Source organism: Petromyzon marinus, chromosome 4, assembly GCF_048934315.1.
Source record: "Petromyzon marinus isolate PM22_M1 ecotype Great Lakes invasive population chromosome 4, UKy_Petmar_22M1.pri1.0, whole genome shotgun sequence".
Classification (NCBI taxonomy): domain Eukaryota; kingdom Metazoa; phylum Chordata; class Hyperoartia; order Petromyzontiformes; family Petromyzontidae; genus Petromyzon; species Petromyzon marinus.
In genome coordinates this window covers 20,020,205-20,041,212 of record NC_133670.1, presented here as the reverse complement: position 1 = coordinate 20,041,212, position 21,008 = coordinate 20,020,205, and the positions used below count along the sequence as shown (strand labels likewise).

General features: G+C 49.9%; 1 protein-coding gene across 3 annotated transcripts; it reads left to right on the top strand.

The window, feature by feature from the left end:
- The first annotated feature begins 613 nt into the window (after positions 1–613).
- LOC116938512 (calcium-binding and coiled-coil domain-containing protein 1-like) lies at positions 614–19,819 on the top strand. 3 transcript variants are annotated; one of them, XM_032945658.2, is made up of 15 exons: positions 614–717; positions 5,135–5,485; positions 7,415–7,520; positions 8,600–8,790; positions 9,257–9,415; positions 10,784–10,932; positions 11,513–11,603; positions 11,742–11,897; positions 12,427–12,681; positions 13,675–13,800; positions 14,522–14,617; positions 15,571–15,772; positions 16,887–17,095; positions 18,229–18,350; positions 18,743–19,819. In XM_032945658.2, exons 2-15 carry the CDS (start codon positions 5,294–5,296, stop codon positions 18,831–18,833), a joined length of 2,145 nt encoding a protein of 714 aa, XP_032801549.1. In that variant the 5' UTR covers positions 614–717; positions 5,135–5,293; the 3' UTR covers positions 18,834–19,819. The 3 variants fall into 3 exon arrangements, with proteins under 3 accessions (XP_032801549.1, XP_032801551.1, XP_032801550.1); XM_032945660.2 differs by having other exon boundaries at positions 687–832; XM_032945659.2 differs by having other exon boundaries at positions 700–836.
- Positions 19,820–21,008: the final 1,189 nt, after the last annotated feature.

Here is a 21,008-nt window from a genome sequence, read left to right as displayed (position 1 = left end):
GTGCTCGCACTGTACCGGCACGTTTCAGGTTAAGTTTATTTATTTATTTTTGTATAGCCCTGTGAGCCATTCGGCTCTTGGATCGGGTGCAACCGCAACAAACAAAAAAAACAAAAACACGAACAAGAAAACATCTTAAAGTGACGTGGGTAGATACAGTGCCAGTGGGGAGTGTGAGGAGGGGGGGGCACGTACGGGGAGGGGCGGGGCATGTAATGGAGGGTACGTAAAGGGGGGCACGTAATGGGGGGGCACGTAATGGGGGGAGCACGTAATGGGGGGGCACGTAATGGGGGGCACGTAATGGGGGGGCACGTAATGGGGGGGGAGGCACGTAATAGAGGGGGGCACGTAATGGGGGCACGTAATGGGGGGCACTAATGTGGGGGGCACGTAATGGGGGGCACGTAATGGGGGGCACGTAATGGGGGGCACGTAAAGCGGGACACGTTATGGGGGGCACGTAATGGCAGGCACTAATGTGAGGGGGGCACATAAGTGGGGGGCACGTAAGTGGGAGGCACTGAAGGGGGGCACTAAGGGGGTACTATGGGGGGCACGTAAGTGGGGGGCACTCAGGGGGGGGGCACGTAAGGCGGGAGAAGGCACGTAAGGGGGGGAGCTGTACCGTGCGTGGTGACGTCACCGGCGAGCGTCGCGTGCGCGGTGACGTCACGGCACAGTGAGGCGACATGGCGATGGCGCAGTAGTGGCGAGGTTGGTGGTGGTGCTGGCGGCGGCGGCGGCTTTGACACCGACATCGCGACCACCGCTCACTGACCACCGACACCGACCACCGACACCATCGCTGCCATCAGCGCTCGAGTCGGGGGTCGGTGAGCCCGGGGCTCGGGCGAGTTCGGTCGCGTGTAGCCCAGGGGTTTTACCTCGGCCGAGGCGCGAGTGTTTACTAACACGGGGGGCGGGGCCGCCGGGAGGGGATTGTTGAGGAGGAGGTTGATGATGAGAGTGGAGAAGGGGAGGATGATGAGAGTGGAGAAGAGGTTGATGATGAGAGTGGAGAAGGGGAGGATGAGACAGGAGAGTGGAGAAGGGGAGGATGATGAGAGTGGAGAAGAGGTTGATGATGAGAGTGTAGAAGGGGAGGATGATGAGAGTGGAGAAGAGGTTGATGATGAGAGTGGAGAAGGGGAGGATGATGAGAGTGGAGAAGAGGTTGATGATGAGAGTGGAGAAGGGGAGGATGATGAGAGTGGAGAAGAGGTTGATGATGAGAGTGTAGAAGGGGAGGATGATGAGAGTGGAGAAGAGGTTGATGATGAGAGTGGAGAAGGGGAGGATGATGAGAGTGGAGAAGAGGTTGATGATGAGAGTGTAGAAGGGGAAGATGAGACAGGAGAGTGTAGAAGGAGAGGATGATGAGAGTGGAGAAGAGGTTGATGATGAGAGTGGAGAAGGGGAGGATGATGAGAGTGGAGAAGAGGTTGATGATGAGAGTGTAGAAGGGGAGGATGATGAGAGTGAAGAAGAGGTTGATGATGAGAGTGTAGAAGGGGAGGATGAGACAGGAGAGTGGAGAAGAGGAGGTGAAAGGTCAGGGAGTGTAGCCGCAGTAGCATAGAAAGCACCCACGACGTTGCCTCGCGGCAGCCTCTGACGCCTGTTGTGCATGATGAGGACCGTCTTGAGAGAGAGAGGGAAGAGGAGGAGGGAGAGGTGAGAGCATTAGCGAAGAGGATGGTGAAGCAAAACAATGGTAGAAGAGGAGTGGAGAAACGGGGACGTGAGATGAAGTGAAGGGGGGGGGGGTCCTGTGTCGATGAGAGAAGTATAAGTCTGGTAAATGAACGAGGAAAGGATGGAGTTTGGGAGGTCGGGTGAACACGAATCAGAATCTTTATCCTGGAGAAATCCGATGAAACTATGAGGCGCTATTATTATTTTTCTTCTCACATGTCCAGTTCAGGGGCGGGTGAGAAAAATGACAGCAGCAACAGAATAATACAAAGACAACGCTAGGAGTTGAACAGGATAGGAGAGGTAAGAAAACGAGGAGGAGATGATGTGACAGCAGAAATCACCTGAGCCTGTTGCCCCCACTCCACCTGAGCGATTGAGCACAACGACCCTTGATTGTTGTGTTGCGATGTAATTGTTTTGCGCGAAACTAGGGCCCATATGTTACGGAAAATGCCCTTTATAAAATATTGGGCAAGTTCACTCGCATTGCATCAAGTCTAGAGTTGCTGGTTGTGTTGAACCGATCATTTGTACTCGTGTGGCCTGTTGTGTAAAAAAAAAATATCGTGTTACTTTAATACAAGTTGTGTACATGGCACGGTTGGCTACGTACGGTGTGAAAGAAGTTCAACATACAGGGTGGTCCAGATGTTTTGTGACCCCCCACTTAAAATCTCTGAAAAGTTATAGTTTTAAAGTGAGGTTTATTTAAAACAAAGGAATATGCAAAGAAAACATGTTTGGGGGGGTCACAAGACATCTGGACCACGCTGTACATACTTATAGGAAGGGGGCTTTATCTTGTGATTACACACAAGGTTCTATTATTCAAATGGCCACATTTCCGATGAGTTGACGATAAGAGAGAAGATGGAAGGATTACAAGGATTTGTTTTTCTGTTTAAAACAACACGATTGGAGCCACAAGCAGAACACGGAGACCGGGGAGAAGGGGAGACAGTCGCCGGTAGAACACCGGAAGAGAACCATTGATGTGTCAAACGCAGTGATTTTAATTAAAAAACGGATGTACGCTCAAAGAATAGAACGCAAACGAATTATTTTTTGCCCCCCCCATCAACTATTTACAGGAACACTTAAAAGCTTCAAAATAATTGCTTTTGAAACATAAAATTATATAAAAAATACAATTATATAAAAATTGATTTAATTTAAATATATAATTTATCCTGGAGGAATCCAAAGAGCTATTAAGCTCTTTTTCGTAGATGTCACGTAGCAGACTGGAGAAGGAGGAGGGTCCGGCTACCTTCCAGCAGTGCTCACTAATTTTCAGTGGTGGGGTAGACAGACTTTCTCCGATGAGACATCATTCGTTGTGAGGACCGCCACACAGTTTTTGCACCATCGGAGTTGGGACAGCACAATCATGATAGGGGGGGGGGGATGTTTTCAAAAAATGTTTTATTGTTGGGGATGGGAGGGGGCCGCTAGGCATAGAGCTGCACTAAAGCTCACCAGGGGTCCGCCAGTATCCCGCGGGTCTTATAGTGAAGAACACTCCCCTACACGAAACTTTACGTCGACTGTCCAGAATGCGGACTTTCAACAGATCAATAGTATATACTATAGTGTAAACACACATGTTTTGGTTTCAAAAAACATCGACGTAAAAACATAGATGTTTTTTTTTCCCCATCCCTAGATGGGAGTGGGACAGGTGTGTGGGAAGCTCGGGGAAGGTGTTTATTCAGTGACCACAGATACAGGGAACATACTTGGGCGGCTAAACCAGCATCCGTGTCAACCCATACGGTTTACCCCGTATTCTTGTACAGGGAAATTGAGTTTTTAGGTCCATACGGCGTACAGCCGTTTCAATACGGGCAACATTTGTTGTGTCTGATTTGTTTGTGTCTCTCCCTTGTGATGGGACTTTGTAGGATTGACGCTGATATGTATACGGGGCACAGGGTGACCAATAAGGTCTGATTTGGTCTGTAATAAGGTAGGGCACTGATAAGGGGGTTGACAGGTATGAACCAGGGTTTCGCAAACGCCAAGCCTCGCGACCCATTCAAATAACAAATTAACTCGTTTCACGTCGCGCGCGCCCAATTAACGCTACGCTAAGAGGCGATTTCAATTAAGATTAACCTATTTGTGTGTGTGCGCGCGTGCGCGCGACGTGCTGTGCGTGACTCGGCATTCATTGTTTATCGCGTCACGTGGGACGTGTTGAACAATCATCGGGCGCGTGCGGCGTGGGTCGGGATGATTGGAGTCTGGGGAAATCCTGGCCTACAAACGCTAAAGATGAGTTTGTCTCTCCACTTAACTCTGCTTTGTTTCGAGTGAAATTCGTCTGGCTGAGGACTGTGTGGGCTGTGGTCTGTGACGGCTTCAGGGCTCCTTCCTGACTGCCTGGGTACCCGCTTGCCCCCACCCCTTATACTCCATGCCAGCGCCCAGGGCAGCTCCGTGCTGCTTTATGGCCGGCATTGTGGCTGGGAGTGTGCAGTGCCATTCCGTGAAACGCATGGTTACTTTGCTGTTATTGAGCCTGTAAGTTCAGCCGGACTTGCCCGTTACTTACGTTAACGGCATTTGGCAACAAGAAAACTCGAACTATTGCACTTTAGCTCTTTATCATCATCCTCACATTAGGAAGCACGCTGTGCGCTTTACATATGTTATTATTTCGTGTGCCCTACCTTGCTGGTAAAACACTCTTCTTGCACGTCCGTTTCAGAATTGTAAATTTGCATTGAGTTATACTCAGGTGGCTTTCGTGCTGGCGAGGGTTCTGTGTTTATGTGAGACTGTGAGAGAGAAGATAATTTCCTGGTTACAGCTTTGTTACTGGGAGCCAGTTGACGCGAGCAACAAAGGAAACTTTATTTGAGACGAAAGCTTCTGCTGCAGCCAAGAAGCAATAACATTCTGGCCTCTGCCACAGCCCGATAAGCAACTGGGATTACTCAGCTCAGCGATATTAGTGCCAGTAAACAAGTGTTCCTTAGGTGTGCGGCGAGACTTGCATCAACTGCCCCATGAGCCATGCTAATGAGGGCTTACTGATATTAATCATCTGGATTGAAAACTCATTTTAATAAAACTGCTTTTTGTGTTTAATTTGTTGACCTTACCCTGCACCTTTGATTAGTACGGTTGGCTACGTACGGTGGGAAAGAGGTTAAACATACAAACATTCACTCTAAACCATGTAAAACCTGGTGGTGACGTATAATCCCTTGATAATGATAAGTAAAGTTCTAAAGCACGATTATAAATATGAAGAAAAAAATGCAGTAGAACAATGACTTGGGAGTATTTTGTCTAAAAAATGTTCATCACAGATTCAATTGAATTTGAATATAAATGAAGGTGGAATTTGACCATCCGGCTGTTTGGGTGGATAACGTTTGCCAAGTGCTCAAGATTTGACCGCTATTCGTGCGCGACTGCTCAGGTACTTCCACCGCCGTCATCATCGTTCCTCCCCACGTGATCCCGAGTCGCGCCACCTCCCCGTGTCGTCGTCCTCACCGCCGCCTCCTGGGCCGCCATCGTCTTGCGAACTAACGCCGGCGCCCGAGAGCGCGTGGGGGCGGCCAACACCATCTCCGCCATGGAGCAGCCGCAGGAGCCTCCCACAGGGAGCGGCAGTGGCGGCGGAGAGGACAGCGGCGCTCGCCACCTCTCCCTCGCCGTGTTCCACAACGTTCCGCCTGCCTACATCCCCGAGGTGGCCATCGAGTGCCACTACTCACTGGCGCCAGAGCTGCACCCACATACCAAGGACTGGGTCGGCATTTTCAAGGTCTGAACGACGTCGCCGGCCCTGGATGTGTGGGGATAGGAGGGGGGGGTAGGGGGGAACGTGTACAATCCACTGCTGGATGAAGGCCTCCCCCACGTCGTGGGGGGTCATTGTGTTTCTTGGACCACAATTCACTGTGGTGGCCAGTGCAGGTTGGTTAAGGCAAGCAGCCCATGACCGCCTATTTATGCTTGGATGTTACTCATACAGACACAACCCAAAATCAGCCCTGCTTTGGCTTCTGAGATTTGACGAGGTCAGGCGCATTCTGGGTGATATCTTCACCATCGGTGATCAGGAGAAAAGACAGGCACTGAAGTGAAAAGCGTCTCAGCAAGTCCCGTTCGGTTTTGGAGACCATGGCACATGGTAATGGGGTGTGTGTGAACGCATGCAACGCATCCACTTACCAGGAGCAATGCAACGTACAATGAGGCTAGGACTTCCAGATTGGGCTGCAGAACTATTTTTTTGCAGCAGCAGGATCTGTACGACAGTGTAGTGCGCAGGTTTGCGGCAGCGCGGCTCCGTCACCGTCCCCGGGTGAAAGCGGCGTCTCTGCTGATTGATGCGAGGCTGTTAAGGGTAACGGCGTGTTACTGCGTGGCTGCTCAGCGCAGAGCTACGGCACGCTCGGCTTGATGTAGGGGGGCCCTAAACGCGACACACAATGGATGCCGCCAGCAGACAAGACGCTGGGTCTATACTAACAGCACTGTTAAGGATTCCTTTTTTTTAAATCTAAAGGTGTATGAGTGTGTGCATGTTCATCTGATTACGGCAACGTGAAGAGCATTTGTGTTAAAAGCTGGGGAAATTTTACGAGGCTTTAGCCGCGCCCAACATTTGTTTTAAACTCGCGATATTCCGATCGCTATCTCCGTGGTGGAATTGCCGTGGGTGTGGTTGGGATGTAACGAGCGAGGTAACGGCAGCCATAATGACTTGCGGCTTGAATTAAAATGATCCGATTGTACCCAACGGTTGGATTTATTATTTGTTTTGCAGCACAATGAGACGCTTTTAAAAATAACGGATGTCCGTCGTTTTAACTATCTAACTAGCTGCCTTTCTGCAATTTCGCTTCAAAAGGATTTTCAGCCTATTGTTGCCAAAATTATACACACAAATTACGTACCCAATCGCAGTTGTGGAGCTGTTGACACAAACTTGGTAGAATTAACTTTAATGATACTTCGGTCTCCATTTATGCTTCTTGGGAACTTTGCTGTCAGACATCTAGACACGAAAGGAAATTGTCATTGTGTGTTCACGTGCGCGTGTTGTTGTGTGTTTACCTATGTGTGTATTGTTCGGTAATTTAGTGGTTTAGGGTAATTGTGGTTGCGTGGTTGTGATGTGTTTGGTTATTGAGTTGTGGTGTTTGTAGTGGTAATTGTAGTTATACGTTAACCTGTGTGTATGTGTGGTGCTCGGTAATTGAGTCGCAGTTTACATGGTGTTATGTAATTATGTTGCTGTGTCCATATGTGTATGTGTGGTATTGGCTAATTGAGTGGTGGTTGCATGTGTAGTGTAGGGTAATTGTGGTAATATGTCCATGTTTGTGGAGTAGGCTAATTGTGGTTGTGTGCCCACGTGTGCGATGGTGGTGCTGCTGGGGAGCGGTACGAATCCAGCGACCTGAGTTCTGTTCCCGCTCACGGCTAACACCAGTGACGATTATTTGAACCATCCCTGGGCCTCCCTTAGGTCGTCTCACTCTCACATGAGTACCCTGTGTGCTGTGTAAACATCATCACTGAGGAGATAACGGCGGCGGGGCGTGGTATTAGCCACCCACCCCCTCATGTGCCGTACCGGCCTTTTTAGGTGCTACTCGGTAATAGCACTTGCTCCTACAGTCTGTTAATGCTATACGGGGGATCTCTGCCTTTGGTGGTGCTGCTGCTGTTGTGCATGGTACAGGAGGGCTGGCGCCGCCCCAGGGACTACGTCACCTTTCTCTGGTCTCCGCTGCCGGAGGAGCGCGGCGAGCAGGGCAAGCCTGCGGAGTGCAGCGTGCAGTTCCAGGGTCAGCAGCCGTCACTGCCGCTAAACCTCCCACACTGCAAATACTACGCCACGGTGGCGAGATGTTAACTACCTCGCCTGGTGTATACAGGAGGTCGTGGGTTTGATCCGCAACTCTGACGCCTGTTGTATATTTGGAGTTTGCATGTGCTCCCCGTGGCCGCATGGATTTTTCTCCGGATCCTCCGATTTTTCCCTCCACATTTATAAACATGCGTTTAGAGTATTTGGCTGCTATAAATTTCCACGTGATAAGCCACTGTCTTGCGCTATCATTTGTGGCCAAGGTGCTTCTGAAAAAGAGCTATATAGCTCAGTGGGCCTTACCTAGTAAAATAAAATAGTTTAGTTTTTAGTTTATTTTTACTACGGCACAATACAGCACCTGTCATACAACCCCTCTAGTACAGCACCATACATCATCATCAGCCATGATCAATCCACTGCTGGGTGGGAGCCTTCCCAAGCCATAGCTATCCCTCGTGGTCCACCAATGCAACAAAAGCTATCTGGCTCCTGCACTGGAGCGGCCTTCATCGCTCCGTGTACGCCATGGACATTGTCTTGAGCGTGTTCCCTCCTGTGGATGCGACTCCCCTCAATAGTCTCGATCACCGGCAGTCCTTGCGTGTAACCGTGACGCGCCCTGCCCAAGCCGACAGCACCCTTAACAGTACCCATAATACAGGATGTTGACACAGCACGTCGCATTTCACTAGCACTCACGCGTAATTTAAGTAATGTACTGCATCAATAGCTAAGTGGACTTCCTTTCGAGGAGAAAATATTCTTTACATTTGCTGCTTTAAAAAATTGTAAATCCTGTTCAGAACATGAACAGGTGCTTTTTTGCTGTAAATGTGACAAATGACAGTGCACATTTGCATGTTAGAGAATGGCCCACGGAAGTGGATATCTCAGAGCTACCTCTGAGATCCCTTAAAACGATCTCTCCTCCACACAGTACGATGGGGGGGGGAGGCAGCACATTAAGACCACCGTGTTGGTTGTGACTCATTGTGTCGGAACGCCGTGCCTCTCCCGCTCTCTCTCCCCCCGACCCTGTCCACCCCGATCCAGCGTACTACCTCCCGCGCGAAGATGGACACAGCTACTGCTTCTGCTACGTGAGCCACGAGGGCCGCGTGTGTGGCGTGAGCACGCCCTTCCGCTTCCGCCGGCCCCGCCACAGCGGCCCCGACGAGCTGCTCGCCATGGAGGAGGACGCTCTGGACGTGCTCGTGGTCACCACGCGCTCCGAGCTGCTCCAGGTCAGCACCGATGACGCTCGCCGCTGATCCCGCGCAGCACCGTCGACTCGCGCACGTTGCAGCATTGGCGAGCGTTGCGAGGATTCCAATGCTTAACGTCACCTGTGTGATCCGCACGCAGATGTCCGGGTTTACGTATGCATGTACGTTGGAACTTCTTTCGCGCTGTACGTAGCCTACCATGCTAAACGGAGGTGATCAGCTTGAGCAGTGGTTAATTCAAGCAAGTTCATTTGCATGCCGGGCCTAGGATACGTATCATCATCAGTTCACTTCATCGTGCAGAGAGCGGATCATTCGATCTTCTGACGGTACCTAGGGATTCACCACAGTTGTCTTCTCTCACGCAACACCAGAAGGGGGCATTTCTTTATACCCTGTTAAAATGTTAATTGCTCCCAAAACCTAAAGTTCCTTTCTCACAGCTGGGGAATGTGCCAATGGGAATGGTGACGTGCGCGAGCAGAAGCGGCTACTGGAACTGCAGGAGGAGGGCGCGGAGCTGCGGCAGTTGCAGCTGGCACTGGAGGAGGAGCGGGGAGAGCTGCAGGAGAAGCTGGTGACGCTGGAGGCGACGCTGCGTGACGAGAAGGATGAGAGGGACGTGCTGGGCCAAGAGCTAGCGGTCAGTGTCCCGGCACGGCCATGAGATGGCAGTTCCACAAGCGGGTCCCCCAACCTGCAATTTAATATTTTCCCCCTCGTACGCTTGGTGGATTTTCTCCAGGTATTTCGGTTCCCTTTGGCACACAGAGTCCTACTTCAGAAGGAGTTGACCAAAATAAACACGTATTGAGTCTCTGGCTCCTTCCATATAAATGACAGTATTCTTAGTATTGCTCCCACGGGCCCTTTAACTGTGGCACTGACAGCCTTTGCGCTCCGTGACCCTTAATGCACCAGCAGACCATTATTCCTGTGATTGTATCTGAGAGACAGTGTTACGTCTCTTAGTTGTTCTCGAGACATCGGTTTCCTTTGGATTGATAAAACCGTTTAACTTGCAATCAGTTTGATTGATGGGCTTACTGCCTATATACATCCTTTAAACTTCTCACGGGCACTTACTGCCAGACCGTAATGTGTGAACAAAGCTGCAGACATTACAAGAGGTGCATTGGTTAACCGGGCGGTGGTAGCACACACCTGTTAATCCAGCACTCTTGGGGTTGGTGGATCGCATAAATGTTGCAAAACGCCGTCCCCAGGGACATCTAGGTGCCATACCCTGGCATGCCAGGAGAACGCGGTACAACTAAGTGCGGCCCAATGTAATCTGTCCCTTCTGTATGGGATAGAGTGTTGCCTCCTCACGTGTGTGGGTTTTCTCCGGGTGCTCCGGTTTCCTCCCACATGTATAAACACTCATTACTTGGCTGAAAACATATCAATATATAGGGTATCGCAGAGCTTGGGCAATTGTTGGCACTGGCTCACTGCCTAGCTGCCTTCCAACTTGTCTGTGGTTCCTCAGTGATTAAGATTTGTTTGAATGGCACCGTATGAAACTAAACATTTTCATTGAGCAGCTATTCCTGGCTAGTGATAGTGGCATGGGGGACGTGCAAGGGATGTGGGCCTGGGCTGTTAAGTCTCGTGCGCACCATGCATTGGAAAGTTCTCGCACACACACGCACACACGCAGTCAGTGCTCATGCACCCAGGGCCCTGACGCTCTACTGTCGACTCTGCTTTCCACTCCTTACATGCGCATGCATGTATACAAAACTCTCATACAGAGAGGCCCACTATTCCTCACCGCTAGACTCTCCAGTGGGCACTTAGTGACAAGTCTCACCTATTGCCAATGCTGAAATTTGACACCCTGCTGCAGCAGGGGTTTGTGCATTGACCTGACCATGCTGAGCAGTCTTGGCGAAGTGCACTGCTCTGGCCGTGCGTACTGATCTCACACTGATCTTACCGTGCTGAGCAGTGTTGGCGTGTGCACTGCTCTGGCCGTCCGTACTGACCACGTTGTGTGCCCGGGCAGGCCCTGCGTGTGCGCGAGGCGGAGCTGGGAGCGGAGTGTGAGCGAGGTCGCCACAGCCAGGAGGAGGCCCTTGCTCGCTTGCACCTCCTGGAAAGTGACATCGCCGCCCTAAGCAGCAAGCTCCTCGCCAAAGAGACCCACATCGATCGGTACCGCTCGCCCACCATGGCGCCGTCTTCGTGACGACGCATAACCCACAAGCCCACGTGGCACCGGCACCGTAACCCCGTGCAGGGAGTGTCATCACCGTCACGGCTATGGGGATTCCATCGTATTTACTTTTCGCCATTTTCTGGTGGTGCTATCGGCGTCATGTCACGAGACGGAGAATCCATTCGGAACTCTCAAAGAACCAGCGCAAACCTTTCAGCGAAGCGCTTGCAGAAACGGATAACCACAAAGATACCTCTAAAATTCCTTAAAGAGATCTCTGATCCAATAGTAGGGGGTAGCGCATTGCCTCCTGCCCTCTTACAGAGAGTAAACATCATCGCATGATGGTGAAACTGGTGTTTAATCTTAATTTCGTAAAATTTAAGTGCAGAACAAACTTTAGTGTGATGTTTTTTTTTGTGAACACTCCTTGGTGACCAGGGTCAGGCCAGCAACCCTATGTATGTATGTTGAACTTATTTCGCATCCTACGTAGCCAACTGATTTTTTGTCTTTAAAAAAGTCCAACGAGCATCGCAATGGCTTTAGCACGTGGCTTCCTCTCTTTTGCTTCAGCTTAAAAGATCAACTGAGAAAGCTGGGCGTGGAAAACGAGCAGCTGCGCAGCCAGATGAAGAAAGTGCTTGAGGAAAAGGAGCTGTACAAGGTAACACGTGGGAGTTCCTCAACCCACGCGTCTTTGCGATCCATCTTGTCCACGGCGCGCGTACCGTTTAATTGAGAAGACCGCGACTGCGTTGAGGATGTTGATCATCTGAACGGCGACCACGTCTCTAACCCCCAGGAGCACCTGCGCGGCCGTGAGGTGGAGGAGAAGGAGCTTCTGGAGGAGTTGGGCGCGCTGCGGGAGCGCCTGTCCGTCCGTGAGGCCGAGTCCGCCAGCTGCCACCAGGAGGTGTCCTCCTGTCGCGAGCAGCTGGTGCAGGCGGCACGCGACCAGGTGGGCCTCCCACACATGCAGGTCCGGCACAGCCCAGCACAGACTGGGGGAGGTGGAGGTTAATCCTCGTTAGCAATCATCGCCACCACCGTACTACAGCGGTGGTAACCTGTACAACAGGCCCACAGTCCAGTTGGTCGCCCTTTTTTAAATGTCAGGGAGCAGAATGCCTTGTTCGTGAATGCTGTTGATGGAGATGTACTCCATAGATGTGTTTAAAACACAATCATGTTTATTCATCCGGATGAGTGGTATCATGGTTAGAGCACATGACTCGTTTCTTGGCCTGAAGTAGACTGCAGATTTATCCCTCCAGGTCACTAAAATCAGGAACCAATTTGTGGGAAGAAAATAGTCTGAAATTTGGAATTTCAACCACTGGCTCATGCCCACTCAGAGAGACGAGCAGACATCGGATTTTGGCTTTGAGATGTAGGTGCACACAGTTACGGTTTAGCTGCCTGTTAAGTGGTCAGGTAGCTAGAGGGCTCACATGCGGTGGTGGTGGTGGTGATTGTGTGTGGCCCAGGAGGAGCTGGCGCGCGTACGTGAGGAGCTGCGGGTGGCACTAGACCAGCTGGGCTCGGGCGAGCAGCGCCTGGTGCTGCTGGGCGAGGAGCTGGCTCGCGCCGCCTCAGCGCGGGACAGCGCCATCGCCGAGCTCTACCGCCAGCGCCTCGACGGCGACAGCGTGCGCGGGCAGCTGGTGGCGGCGGAGCGCGCGGCGCACGAGAGCCGCGAGGCGTGGGAGGTGGAGCGCGACGCCCTCGTGCACCAGGCGCAGGCGAGGGCCCCGCCCGCGGTCGGTCGCGTTGTTGAGCCGGGCAAAGGAGCACTGCGGGGCCCAATGTTCCTGTGCCACCGAGGGCCATGCATGATATGAAGAAAGATTTTTTTTTTTTCATCTCTTGCCCCAATTTTATCCGGATTATGCTATGATTTTATGACGCGAATTAATATTCCATTCCGTTCACTCGCGGAACACCGCGTAACACAGGGCTACCTCTGAGATCACTTCAAGTGACCCCTAGTCGACACTGTAAGGGGGGGGGGGGGGGGGCAGCATATTCCCCTCACTGGCACACGCACGAGTCATTTGAATTCTCAGAGCTGGAATTTTTGCCAAATTAAGGGCAAAACCCAGTTAAATGTGATGGTTTTATGAGCAATAATAATTGCTCATAAAACCATTGGATATCAACTCGGCACAGCTGATAATATGGTTTAACCATAGGTGGCTGCCTGGATTAAAACTCGGGAACTTTGGTGCTGGCTATGAGCTCTGACCTCAGAATTCCCCCGACCACGTTGGCTGACCACGCGGACGAAGAGTTGCGCACATATTCCTTTATTTGGGAAACACTGGTCTGTTTTGCAGCAGTCGATTAAACTCATAGTTTTGGCACACTTTTCTATATCAACTGCTTGCATGATCTTTAAGGAAATTAGACTTGCCATATGAGTGTGATTAATGCAAAAGCTCCTCACTTGGCTAGTCACCTTCCCTGGACTTTGCCAGGTATTGTGAGTTAAAAATACGAGTGGGCAATTGACCTGCCCTTATAAGCTGGCTTCATGGGATATCTGTGTGTAATCCATTTTTTCTATAATATTTGTTTTTTTTAAATCCAACTAATGCACCCCTGTATTCTCTTTAAGCCAAGATCCATGATGTCTCGTCTCTAAGCCTGTGTGATAATAATATACAGGGTTGCGAATGTCGGATGAGGAGAGCACCGCTTCATAACTGCCCCTCTGTGCCACGTCTCGCTCTCAGGAGGTGAAGGATCGGGTGGCGGGAATGTCTGAGAACATCCACAAGCTGCTCCAGAGCCTGCAGGAGGAGCGCCTGCTCAACAGTGGGCTGCAGCGCAAGCTCAAGGAGACTGAGGAGTGCGGCAAGGTGAGATGCTTCCCATGGCGGTGCAAGGTCCAGCAGCGGTACGAGGGCGACTCATGAAGAGTGGCCTCTTTTGGGCTATTGCTTCCCCACTAATTGGGCTTGGGCTTAAGTGCTGTACTTAGAGCACACATTTAAAACAAAGTGCTCATCCACTTTTACAGTCTTGCAGATAAATACATAATATGCCTGCAGCTCAGTGGCATAGCATGATTGGCATGGACTCTCGTGCAAGGAAAGATCTGGGGCCGATCTGTCCAGTTTCCCCCCTCTCCCTAGCTCGGTACCGCAGGCCCACGCGTCCCAGTGCAGTTGCACGGCCTACGCACTCAATAGCTACGCCACTGCTGCAAGCGTTTCTTTGCTTTTTGTTTAGCCTGGAGAAATGAGTAACGACATGCCGGCGTACAAACCCGTCATGTTAGATAAACGCCGAGTGCATAAAGGTGCACACTAAGAGAACAGCACCTAGCAGGAATAAATCAGAAGAGCTATGGCAGGGCACGGCATAGGATGACTACGCTAAGCATGCGGGCTTTCCCTCGAGAGTGGAGAAATGCGCCACACAGGGCAGTGAACCGCGAAGCATCATTTAATGGGTCGCCAGCTCTGGTCAGGGGCTCATGGCGCCACGGGAGTTCCCAGGAGCCTCGGCGCCGTTCCTGTGTTCGTGAAGCGAAGAGCGACGCTGGCGTGATGCCCGGGCGTGTGCGGTGCGGCGCAGGTGCAGCTGTCAGAGAAGCTGCGGGAGCTGCGCGAGATGAAGGCTGCACTCGCCGTGCTGCGCAATGAGAAGCAGACGCTGGAGGTGGACAGACAGGTGCCGCCGAGCGGGACGGGGGGGAGGTGGTGCACGTTTGTCACGACGCTATTTGAGCTTTGGGCCCATGGAGGCGTTGATGTGCCCGGCGGGCGCAGCTTGTGTTGGTGGTTGGCACGGTTGGCCTGCAGGGCAGGGCATCGTCAGATCTGCGGTTTGTCACTTCCAGCGGGAGGGAGCCACAGTTTAATGTGAAAACAGTGTTTAATGTTTAATAGGTTGACTCAAAGATGATTTATTGTTAAACAGTTTTTGCATTTTATATATGGCTCTTCATGGTTTCAACTTAGCGTGTCATTGAAATTCTTGTTCTGTCCTACTGGTGAATGCATTGGTATATGATTTTCATTGGAACTAGCAGACCCGTTATGCTTTCATTTGATCAACTAGTTAAATGACACTACTATTTATATTTACATATTTGACATGGTCGCTGTAAAACTTCGAGGATTTCAATCCACTTTTCTCACAGAGACACGCAGATGTTCATACCTTGAGTGTTTCGGTTTGGAGAGGCTGAGCAGACACAGGAGTCTTCCGTTTCCACGCCACGGCCCACAACCCGATCTCTTGGAACTGGTCAGAAGACTTAACAGGAGCCCCATGTTCTGAGGTGACCGGGTGGCTCAGAGGTCAGAGATCTGGGCTGTCACCATTGAGAATCCATGGGTTCGAATCCAAGCAGTCGCTTGTGATTAACTCAGGTTCCTAGTGTCACGAGTCGATAGTGTCAGCCCACTCGCCTGCGACTGCGAGAAAACCCCATTAAACGTGGTTCTCAAAATTAATTTTGCCTAGGTTACAGCTCTGAGAATTAAAAAGATATTGGGATAACATTGGGAGAAAAGTAATAATAATCAAAAAGAGAGGAGTGTCCATCGAGCCTTGCAACGAGACGTGGCGACCGTGTTCTGTGCTGCTGCACCTCCCACCCTCGTCCGCGTGGCCGACAGAGGCTGCAGGAGCACGTGAAGGAGCTGGAGCGGGGCGGTGAAGCAAAGGCGGTGGCGGCACCAGTCGTGCCCCCCCGTGCCACGCCACCCTGCCCGCCCCCCGGGGCCCCCGGACCCCACGGACCCCACGGACCCCCTGGTGCCCCTGCAGCCCAGCCTAGCATGGGCGGCTACCTCCCGGGGCCCCTGCGCCCCTACAGCGGTGAGCATCCCTCATAAGAGGCTCAACCACCACGTATCACGGCATTTACAAGTTAGGAAAAACCATGCATGTGCCTGGGTTATCTAATGATTTCCAATGTGTTTGTCTTCAGATTTTAAAGTTACAGGCACATCATTATAGTGCCTTCATAAATCACTTCTGAGACTAACGTTATGATATAGGTCAGTTTCATATGTTAATCATGTAATCGGTGGTATCAAGAACTTAAATCAGAATTCGTGCATGTAAAGCTGTCTTCCCTTTATCTGAACTGTCATTGTAATGTCATCATAAAAAATAGTGTTTCAAAGTACTGCATGACACATTGATATTTTATATAATATCTATTTCGATACTTCAAAAGACATGTTTCGGTTGAATGACAATGAATTACGTATTACATATTCTATGTCAGATGAACTTTAACATCATTGGGTCTGAAGAGGTGCACTGAGGAGTGCTTTGTGTTTACTGCACAGAGTGCTTTCTGCACCAGGGAAATATAATTATAATTTATAATGTGCGGCCCTTTATCAATCCACTGCAGGATGAAGGCCTCCCCCACACTGTATTGGTCATTGATTTTTTGACCATACATCACCACATTGGACAGTGTGGGTTAGTGAAGGGGGGGGGGTGGGCAGAACCGGTTCAGATATCACTCGTGGCTGCTGTTAGTTGCGGCCTGGAATTTAACTTGTGTTACCGGGTTCATAGCGTTCCACTCCTTACAGGGAAGAGTCTCTCATTTAATGATGCTGTGCAGCACAACGTCCACAAAAATGATAGAGACATGCTGACGGACCGGCCTGTTGTGCATATATATGAAGATATTGAATTCAAATGCATACATCTGTTTCCTTGCTCTCCTGTGGTTTAGGTAAGTGTACATTATTTAGCCTATCTTATAGTTCACAGAAACATTACAAAAATTTATGTCAGATTTATTCTGTATTTCACATTTAAGGTTACTACAAAACATCGCTTTATTCTCTGCAGACATGTCAACAGGTTCCATCGGGGTCGCATTATTGGTCACGTTTTTCCTATTATTGTGTTGTTTTCTCGGCGGTTTGTTAAATTATCCCAAGTTACGCGTGTGTGTTTCATGCAGAGAGCTGCACAGAGAAACCGGCTGCTGTAAAGGAGAAACCGCCTCTGGAATTAGGCGGGGTAGAGCGCAAGACCCTACAGGACCTGGAACGAGTGCCGGACGTTACTGCCGCGCGCCCAGCCCCAAGGGGCGCCCACGTAGTGTGCAGCCAGCCTGGACCCAGCTCCCCCCGCCTTGACTCCATGTTTGACTGGCCTGACTCGCTGGCGGTATGCTCGCCCTGCATCTCGGGCTGGGGTCGCGCGGTGGGGTCAGGCGGTGGGATCAGGCAGTGGGGTCAGGCGGTGGGGTCAGGCAGTGGGGTCACATGGTGGGGTCATTGTGGGGTCACATGGTGGGGTCGTGGTGGGGTTGCTTGGTGGGGTCGTGGGGTCGCGTCGTCGGGTTGCACGGTGGGTTGCTTGGTGGAGTCGTGGGGTCACACGATGGGGTAACGGGGTGGGGTCATGTGGTGTAGTCGCACGATGGGGTCGCGTTATGAGGTCAAGTCGTGGGGTCAAGTCCTGGGGTCACATCGTGGGACCACGTTGTGGGGTAGCATGGTGTGGTCAGGCAGTGGGGTCCTCGTGGGGTTTCGAGTGGTTGGGTGACATGGCAACGTCGCATGCCTCTGTGGTAATGTCATCAACTGCGGAGACTTTTTCGTAGCAAATTTCACTGTTGAGTAAACATCTGATGCTATTTTAATCAAATTTTGTTTTTTAAATTCTTATAAAAATGCACATGATCATGAGATACAGCCATAATTACCACAGCAGCAAGCACAACGGGGTGTGTAGAGGTGCGAACCAGTGTTTGGGTATAATGGCGTATGTGGGGGTACGATAGGGGGTGTGAAGGAAGGTATTATATGGAATATGCTGACCTTTTAGTCTGCTGTTAATGAGCTAAAATCTCAATTTTCCCATTGAGGACAACATTTCTCCTTCAAGCATCAAGTTTATATTTGTTTAATCAGGCGAGAATTCAAGAGGCAAGGACAGTCTCATTTCCAAGAATAACCTCCATAACCTGGATCATTAAGAAAGCATTAATAAAGCACGGACAGTGAATATCCATTGCCCATAATGAGAGTCTGTTATTGGTAGCATGGGATCATTTATGAAATCTTTTTGAGCATTACATGGTCCAGGTTGAAACACCAGAGTGGTTATCCTGCACTGCACGTAAAGAGGTATTTGTTAGCAAAGCACGGTTGCTGTAATTTAAACATAGCCACCTTTACATTATAAATATAGAGCAATAGACTAAAACGTAATGCCTAGTATGTAACATTGCATAGTCTGTGCACGTTTTGTCCAGGGTTGCTATGCTCGTGGTTTGATTAAAATCTGCGCAACAGGGCTTCGGGGATGAAGACGAAGCCATGAAGTTGTCGTGCTCTCCGCCACTTTCCCCTCTGTCACGACACCTGCAATACCTGGACTTTGAGAGCCTGGCCGCAGAGCCCCCTCTCAGCTCCAGGTCAGAGTCCACAGCGCACTGCCTCACTGACACTTGAAAGATCACTTCTCTCGTGTAAAGAGGAACATGGGTATGCCCACGTTGCATAATGTAACACATTTGCTGCTTTAAAAAAATTATGACTTGGTAATGGTGAAATTTACGATATTTTGAATCCATCATATAAGTTGTATGTTGAACCTTCGATTTATATATGATCTGTCGCTCACGTGGTTTGCATCATCGGCCATGATGTATTCGCTGCTGGATGAAGGTCTCCCCAACCTCTCGCTATATGACGTTAGCATGGAACACTGAACATTTTACCCCATCTGATGTCCGTTTCTCTTGAATGTCATTTTGATTTCGGTGTGTATGTGGTTTCTCTTCCGTATATGGTCGATGCGTCTCAGGGCTGAGCACAAGGAGTGTCCACAGTGTGGCATGGTGTTTCCTCCGGCATACGACCACAGCCTGTTTGAGAAGCACGTGAGCAAGCATTAGGCGGTGATGAACGGAGAGCACGTACTGCACCTTGACTCGCACAGACCTCGGCAGACGTCAGCCGCCTAGGTTCACTCCTCAAACGGAGGCTGAAGCTGTTTTTAATAGTTCCTTCATGTCACTATTGCTAAATGGGCAACGATATTTTAATCACACTTGTAACAGTTTTTTTGTTTTACTGTTTGGGGAAAATAATGATTACCTATAAAAGTCATATTTAACAAAGAAATTGCGTATTATTTTATTTTGACAAAAGCAATACTGTAGTACCTTTATGCACAACTAGCTGTAGACTTTTCAGCAACAGTTTTTCTCGAATCTGATCTTGAGGAGATGCCTTGTTTTGTTGTGTTAGTCATGTACTCTCTAGTGGCGTGGTCGTCCCGAGCATGACGATACATTTCAGTTGAGGTAACGCTTGATTTGTCCCCAACACCACAACCTTGGTCGTCCACTAGCAGTCAACAGTGGTAGGGGCTGCTTGTTTTCGGGAAGGAGTAAACTCATAACGCTTAAGAGAAACGTTCTGTATTTTAAGTGAAGCTGCTCTTAAATTGGCGTGGTGCATTTTTTGTGCATGGCTATGCTAATAATGTCACATTTGCTTACTGCCCACTTACATAACTATATTGAATGCTGTAGTTAAGTCTCTTTAAGTTGTTGTGGCATTATCTAACCTATAAGTACTGTAATCCAGCTCACTTGCAAAAAGGCCAATTTTCACTTCTCTTCAATTGTTTAAGTTGATATGTTTTAGTTTTAAATGTAACAATACACGTAGACATATGTGACATGCATTTCTTCCAGTGTGAACCACTGCTCTTGGCCGTGTTGCTTCCGAGCAATCCATTTAAAATGTCGTTGGCTGCAACGTGCTCATTAGGTGGGTAATTTGAGCTGCTGTGCAATTTATTGCTGATAGTTTATGTAGCATACTGTGTGTACGGTTGTACTGTATTCATACTGAAATAAATCAATTCCAGTAATCAATGTCTGGTAATGTTATTCTACCCGCAACGGAGAAGGTTGTAAGTCAGAACCGAGTTAGGGGTTGATCCATCCCAACTTGCCACCGGGGTCAATACGTTCCGTAACATTTGGTGGTAAGTTCACTGACTCGGCCTCTCCAAGGGAGATGAACACCACACAATGTGACTTTGAGCATGTGGTCACTATTATTGTCTGTTGCTAGTTTACCTAATAAAGCTTTATTGAGTCACATAACACATTTCTAGGAGGGTCCTGCCAAGTTTTTTGCAGTGGGAGGCGATGATTGCTATGTATATTTCAACCGAGTAATTTTGGAACATTTTTGGATCATGTATGTATGGATGTTGAACTTCTTTCGCATCGTACGTAGCCAACCGTGTTAATCGGAGTTGCGGGACCACGACACCGGTACACAATGGCCTACTCTTACGAATGACGTGATGGGTCTTTAACGTCGACCGTGAAGCAGACAGTGTATATTTCAATTCTATGGTTATTACACCCGCAGTAATAACCAGGGGGCGCCCGTTTTGTTCGAACCTTGAACCTTTTGCAACAAGCGGCAAAACCTGCTACCGCTGGGATGCGTCAACGCCCCCAAATACTAAGTTACCAAACACCGAGAAAATCAACATTGTGTAGTTGTCTGACCAAGTCGCCAAGCTAAGCAGGTTTGAGCCTGGAATGTGCTTAGATACACGATTGCCCGTTAACACACGTGTTGCCATAGGCAGCTGTTGGGCTTCGTGATGGGCAATGCATTATGCATTATTGTACTGTACTTTTATGTTTCCTGCATTCAGCAACCTGCACTGAGCACAATGCTGAAGTATGGTCAAATAAACCCCCGTGAACTTCAAGGCGTGGGACGGGGAGGGGGGCCTCATTCAGCAGTGGGTTGACACGAGTGTTGTGAATGTTCATTGTGTATTCACAAGGCAGAGTGATTGACAGACGTATGAGCCCCGCCCTTTGTCATTCATCAAATTGGGGGGGGGTGGGGGTGCAGGGGGTGGAGGCCATGAGAGGGGCGGAGCTATGGGGTGAAAATCTCCAGCGTCACGTGATGACCCCGTTCCCAAGGCAACAGCCGGGCCATGCAGACATGGCGGCGCGCTAACGAGGTCAAGAGCTCGCAGCCAATCACGAGCTCCGCTCATCCCCCCGAGCCGGACCAATCGGGAC